This window comes from Sciurus vulgaris (assembly GCF_902686455.1).
Source record: "Sciurus vulgaris genome assembly, chromosome: 1".
NCBI classification, from domain to species: domain Eukaryota; kingdom Metazoa; phylum Chordata; class Mammalia; order Rodentia; family Sciuridae; genus Sciurus; species Sciurus vulgaris.
In genome coordinates this window covers 101542175-101549021 of record NC_136461.1, presented here as the reverse complement: position 1 = coordinate 101549021, position 6847 = coordinate 101542175, and the positions used below count along the sequence as shown (strand labels likewise).

At 39.3% G+C, this 6847-nt stretch overlaps 1 protein-coding gene across 3 annotated transcripts in view; it reads right to left on the bottom strand.

The window, feature by feature from the left end:
* Window positions 1-5189: 5189 nt before the first annotated feature.
* The window catches only part of CAPZA1 (capping actin protein of muscle Z-line subunit alpha 1), a 45176-nt gene continuing 43518 nt past the window's right edge, over window positions 5190-6847 (bottom strand). For all 3 annotated transcript variants that reach the window (XM_079135831.1, XM_079135832.1, XM_079135833.1), the window contains one exon: window positions 5190-6747. In XM_079135831.1, the coding sequence (XP_078991957.1) occupies window positions 6607-6747 (141 nt within the window). In that variant the 3' untranslated portion in view covers window positions 5190-6606. The remainder of the gene's footprint in view (window positions 6748-6847) is intronic.

Genomic DNA, 6847 nt, shown 5'->3' with positions numbered 1-6847 from the left:
TTAACTCTTTCCTAAGGAGTCTGACCCCTCCCTCAGGGCCCTCCCCTTACCCCAAGCTCCCTCCCCTGGCCTCCAGCCAGTATCTGAACGTGGCTATCTCCAGGGGCCCCCTAAACAGCCCAGGAGGACCTCTGAACCTCTGCTAGGGTTCCTCCCACGCCCACCCTCCAGAGCCTCCGGACTTATTGAAAAACAGGAGAGCAAAGAGCAGGAATTGGGACCTGGGTCGGCTGCAGCTGGACTAGGGCAGCTCATCCAGCACCTCCCCCAGACTGGCAGAGACATAAACCAGCACGCAAGCTAAGCGGGCGTCACGCCCCCCTCCCCCATATTCCCTGCTTGGGCTCAGATGCAGGGAGGAAGGCATGAGTCAAAGAAGTTTGGGGGAAAGAACCAAGAGTCTCAGATAAAGGTGCGTACGTGTGGGAGAGAGGGACACGGGGTTCTGCCAGGACGAACAGTCATTTTCTTCACCTACAGGCTTCATTATGTTTAAGGGCTGGTGATCCCTACCCTTGAGCCACATATTTGGGCACTTAATTACACTCCAGTTTGTATTGCTCTCTAATTGTTAACAGTATTTAAGTAAGGGTTGCCCCGGTCATCAAACTAAAATTAGCTCCCTGAGAGCAAGGACTGTTATGTTAGGCAATAAATGGTTAACAGCAACAGCATCAGCACCAGGAAAAGAAACCATTTAGACAAACTAAAGGGGTGGGGCTACCACCAAAACAAATATAACAAGCCTTTTGCATGTTTATCCTCCAGAAAGAAATAACAAACCCACAGTAGGATGGGATAAAGATAACTTATATAAAAAACTAAATCAAATATACTAGAGTTCCAAATATATCAAAGCTCGTGTTGTTCTCAAGTAGTTCCCCATAGGAGGCCACACAATCCAACCTAGTGTGAGGAATGTCCAGAACCCGTCATCCTCCAGCTGAGCTAACCCTGTACCTTCTCCCAGGCCAATAATATACGAAAGCCAGGAATAATAGGCTTTAGCAATAGGAAATACAATGTCAGTGAGAATCAAAGCTACAAGGATGGGGAAAATTGAGCAGGGGAAAACGTTATGCTGTAGAAATCGATTATGCAAAGTAGAGGAAAAAACCAGGAGTAGCCAAAGATTTTACCTCCCTTTTCCTCCCCCAATTGCCTGATGAGGCCCCAGAGGAGTAGAGGGTGAACTAAAAAATTGCTGTTGCTTACCATCTCAAAAACCTTCCACCATCTACCATACTCAAACCCAAGGTCTTGCTCAGTTCTGACGAGCAATTCTAAGTCCCCATTATTTCTGAACATGACCTTCTCTCTTTCTCTGGGCAACCGTATCTTCTGGACGTTTGTTTTTATTTAAAATGAGTAAAAAATTTTATTACCATGTAGGTTTGTTACAATGGAACTGGAAAGTCTACTTCAAGTGGAATTGTTATTTTCACACGTGGTTCTAGATGTCTAGAATGGTGTTTGTTAGAGCATAGGAGTCCAGGGAGGGAAAGTAGTGTTAGATCACTCTATTTCAGGTGAAGAAAACCCCACCCATAAACTAAGTGGCCCCCTTCATGGTCGAATATTACCTTCTTAAAACTAAAACTGGGTGTGACCAGACCAAGGGACCTTTTTCGGTTTTGGAGCGTACAGAGCACTGAGAGCACTACCATTTGGAGGACCCCAGGTTCATTGTAATATAACTTACAATGCACGAAGCCATGATAAACTGAGTAACTGCTGCAAATACATAATACATGAGGTGGGAGATTTTCAGACTAATATAAGAGCCCACCACGTGGAAAAACCCTGTCTGTTTATTCCAGTAAATTTTCACCTTTCATATCCAGCTTCCTTAGATCTATCTGCACGTCAAAGTTTATTTTAGTGAGTCCAAACAGCACTGAAGGCAGTTTGAAAGTTAACTTTGGCCAACATTACTAATGGAGTAAATCTATAGCCTTCCAAGAGAACTGCTTTGCAGGTAGAACCTTTTTCTTTTAATTCTCATTACTCCAAGTGTTACTTGGGTTCTGTAAATCAGCATTTGAATGTTCTCTAATCTTATTCAAACTACACTCCCTAAGGCAACTAGAAATAGCTCTTAAGCCAAAATACTGAAATTGGTTACTCTACCACAGACCAAAGGAGAGGCTGTAACAGGTAGTTGAGCCTCATTGTTACAGAATCCTGTATTTACAAGTTCATATATTTAGTAAAATTTATGTGGAACCCACCCGGCTCACAGTGTATGATCCTTCATAGACATATAGAGCAGTGGAAAACTGGGAGTTTCCCAGTGCACGTTTCCAATTGAGGCAAAGCACTGTGATGCTCTGCCTTGTTTTAGCTCTCATTATAAACAAGTGAGTGTCCTTTTCATGGACTATTTCATGCTATATTTTCTTTTTTGCCACTTTGTGCTTTTTGCTGTTGATTTTTGCTGCTTAAAATGGCCCCAAATGGTAGCGCTGATGCCTACTGTTCCTAAGTACAGGAAGTCTTTCCAGAGAAAATTCCTTAGATTAGCTTTATTCAGGCATGAGTCATAGTATTCACTCATTCCATGTCCACAGACTTTATGAAATGTAACTTCTCTGAATAATGATAGTTATCTGTATATCCATATACATAACAGAATGCTTTTATTTTTGGTACTGGGGATTGAACCCAAGGGAGTTTTACCAGTGAGGTACATATCCAGTTCTTTTGTGTTTTTAATTTTGACAGGTTCTTGCTAAGACGCTGAGCCTGGCCTTGAACTTGCAAACCTCCTGATTCAGCTCCTGAGATGCTGGAATTACAGGCATGTACCACTGTGCTCAGCAACAGAATGTTTTTTGACCTCATATTTAAGGAGTGTGAGATTGGCTTATACCTTCAGAGGACTTTTATCTCTATTCTGTATGTTTATACATAGCCTGTTCAAAAGAATTTAAGTTAGTTCAACATCCTATATCACTCAGTTTTGGTTCATACTTATCAACCTTTCTTTGATTTTCCACAGGGTAGATTGCTGAACAACTAGAAGGTAGTTATCAGCATGTTATTCACTTGGTAATTCTATATAGAACTTTAAATTAATTGGCATTCACATGTATATATTGATCTTTTCTGAATTTGGAGAGAATGTGTTAAGGTTTGCCACATTATCTCATGAACTTAGATGGGTCTAGCATCTAGAACTTGGCTCAGATTATAAAACAGTACTGGCACTGGAATTAGGCAAAAAGAAAAACAAAACAAAACAAAAAAAAAAAAAAAAAACCAGAGGGACAAACATTGAGGCTCAGATTAAAGAAATAGCCTTCAGCAGTGTCCTTTCAAACCAAACCCAGATATAGAAGTGGGGCCTCATAGGAAACTCCTTTCTGGGAAAACTTTGCCCCAGGATACCACAGGATGATTTTAGCAGTGTGTGATGAAACAGGCACAATTTAAGCAATTATTCTGCTGAAGAAGGTTAAGAAAGTCAGGGGGTCTCTGCAGGAGTTGGCAAGGGGGACTGACTTCTTAACATTTACACAAGCAACCGAGGGCTTTAGATAGCCTGAGATTTCAACTTTTAAAGTCTTTCTGGAATAAGGAAATCAATAGGATAATTTGGGGTAGGCTGACAAGATTTAACAAGTTAAAGGTAAGAACGTTTAAAACTGTTTCCATTACAAGTAAACAATGGAATATAGTCAAATGTCCCTGAAAAAGGTGGAAATTTGGGCTGGATTTGTGGCTCAGTGGTAGAGTGCTTGCCTAGCACGCATGAGGCACTGGGTTTGATTCTAGGCATCACATACAAATAAATAAAAAAGGTCCATCGACAACTTAAAAAAAAGACTAAAAAAAAAGAAAGAAAAAAAAGGTGGGAATTTGAGCTGACCTTGGAGGGAAGGCGAAGAAACTCCCTCTGGTTCTCTGTTGGGAACCAGGATAAAAAGCCTTTCCCACAGGTCATCAGTAGCTAAGCCAGGCTTGGAGGAGGAAAGCAGCATTTAGAGTTAAGGCAATGTGAAATATTATCCAAATTCAAGGGGTAGGCATTCTTTCATTTCTACTTCCTACCTAGTGACTGCCATCCATACTTCTAGGCCTTGCTTTCTAAATAATGGGTAGAGAAAATAACTTTTTCTGTTGGACAGCAATAGAAATCTCAAACAAAACCTTTGAATCATTGGTAGCTTTTGGGTATAGAGTAGTTCAGACTTTGCTCACACTAAAACAGACAAACAAATAAAACTAAAAACTGTCTTTGATATTTGCTGCATCTGCATCTACAATAGTTGAAAGTAGGGCTCTTCCTGCAAGCAGCTTGAAATGATCTATAAGAATGATTTCTTACTTTGATCCAGAAAACTCCACAAAATCATGCAAGAGACTGAAATCTGCATATTCACTTTAAGAATACCCATGAAACTGCCCAGACCGTCAAGGATATGCCTATCCAAAGCCACCAAGTATCTGAAAGATTATTTTCTTTTTTCTTTTTTTTTCTGCTCTGGGGATTGAACCCAGGTCCTTGTGCATGTAAGGCAAGTACTCTACCAACTAAGCTATATCCTCAGCCTTGAAAGTTGTCATTTTAAAGAAGCAATGTGAGATACTCTGATATTACAGTGGAGTTGGTAGGTGTGCTCAGGCCAAACAGTGGGTTGGGCACAGGGTTGGTGGCCCAGACAGAGTGATCTTTTGCTGCATATGCTTAAAAAAGAAAAAAGTAATGCTGAACTTAAAGGTTTAGATGTAGATTCTCTGATCACTGAACAGATCCAGGTGAACAAAGCACCCAACATGCACTGCTGGACACACAGAGCTCATGGTCAGATTAACCTATACATGAACTACTACACTGCAGAGATAAAAAGGAACAAACTGTTCCTAAATCAGAAGAGGAAGTTAACAGAAGAAAAACATATCCCAGAAGAAACTGAAGAAACAGAAAGATATGGCACAGGAATAAACACTGCATAATATAAATGCAAATAAAAGTTAAAAAAAAAAAAAAAAGTAGGAACCAATTTCAGAAATCCTGAACATTCTCAAAAAATAAGATAAACTACAGTTAAATCTCTTACCTTGAGAACAAAGGTTGAAGAGATGCATCGAAAAGGAGAGGCTCAGACACTTTTAGAACAAAATGGGTATATTTCTATCGGACTACCTCATACAGAAGATAGTGTGGTATGGATGGATAGTATGAATGACAAATAATACAAATATATTTTATTTGAAATAAACAAAAATGCTTACACAGCTTTCACTTGGAAACAAACTTTTGCTTGACTGTATTACTGAGCAAAGACAAAGCTGAAGCACAAACACCCTTCTTGTTTAACATGTATTTGGAGACAGGTAGGAAGACACTACTTGGTTTTTTAAAAAACTGACCTTCCCTTAAGGCCTGGTCATAGAAGTGTAAACAATGTAAATGAATCCACCATTACCAGTTGTCCTATCATATCTATGTCACCTGTGTATTCTGAGATCACATACACACCTGCCAATATACCTGGGAAGGGTTGCTGTATCACAGTTACACTTGATTTCTTGGCAGGCAGGACTGAGGAAGAGTAATTTAGAACAAGTTTTACATCCTATTCAGAAGAAAACACTAGTATTCCCTTAAACAACAGGTTACAATAGAAAGATACTGCCTGGAAGTTATCTTTTCACTTTGGTTCATCTTAAGTTTTTGTGATTTACAGAGTTGCTTGATTCATTTGCTTATAGTACAATCCTGCCACAAGTATTAAAGCACAAGATACCTATTATTCCTTCAGCATCTGCATTTTTAAAGTTTTATACTCTACTATATCCACAGTATGTCAGCAGTTCTTGGATACTTAAAAAAATAATAAATGGATAAAACTCTTCTAAAAATGCAGATGTTTGTAACTACAATAGTACTAAATGGGAAGGAGACAATGAGGGAATGAAAAAAGCAAACATGTTTCATGTGCAGGGAATGTGGTTCAAGTCTTTGGATTTAAAAACGAGTCCCCCTAGAGAAGCTGGCTGTCATGGAATTTCAAGAAAACTTTCTTTGCCCCCAAACTGGACCTGAAAAGCCTCAATCCAAACTTTTGAAAACTGTAGTTATGAGATACTATAAATGACAATCAAAGCAGTCAGAGGTTGAGAAGGATGAATGTGTCTTCCATTTAGCTACAGGCTGTAGCATAGCCTCCTTGGATTTTGGTGGATCAGTGAAAAGCACTGAAGTATCACAAGTGCTTTGGAGCACAGGGTTAAGAGTACTGAGCATATATCTGTCTAAATCAGTAACAGGACTTCATGACTAGGAAAATTTTCTAAACAGTAAAATGACTCCAGAATAGATGGATCTCTCTTTAACACTAAGTGCAGCAGAATTAACAAAAAGAAAAAAGAAAAAAAAATTTACAAGTAGATATAGTGATAACAGAAAAATACAAGGCAGAGGATACAAAAAGATGAAGTCAATGCTATAGGTTCAACAGTATTCCATGAGGCTAAAAAATCTGTTAACTTTGAAAGCCCTAGCAAAATATCACTCTTGTTTATAAATCACTTATTTATCATATGACCACATGTTGAATCCTTTTCTTTCTACATACTGAAGAATCCTACAGTCAGCCTTTATGCATTCTGCATTTCTTTGCCAATCTTGTAGCTGAGTATCTTGTTCCAGTCGATTTTGGTGCGGGTAACCGGAAGCTGCCGGCGCAAGGCCTTGAATGTGGTATCTGACATTGTTTGGTAGTTTTCACTAATTGCAGTCTGCAACAGATAATTGAAGGTTAGTTACTTGAACAGAAAAGGACACAGAGAGGTCTAACAAAATATATTAACGGCAAAATAATAAGGCACTAGGATTTAG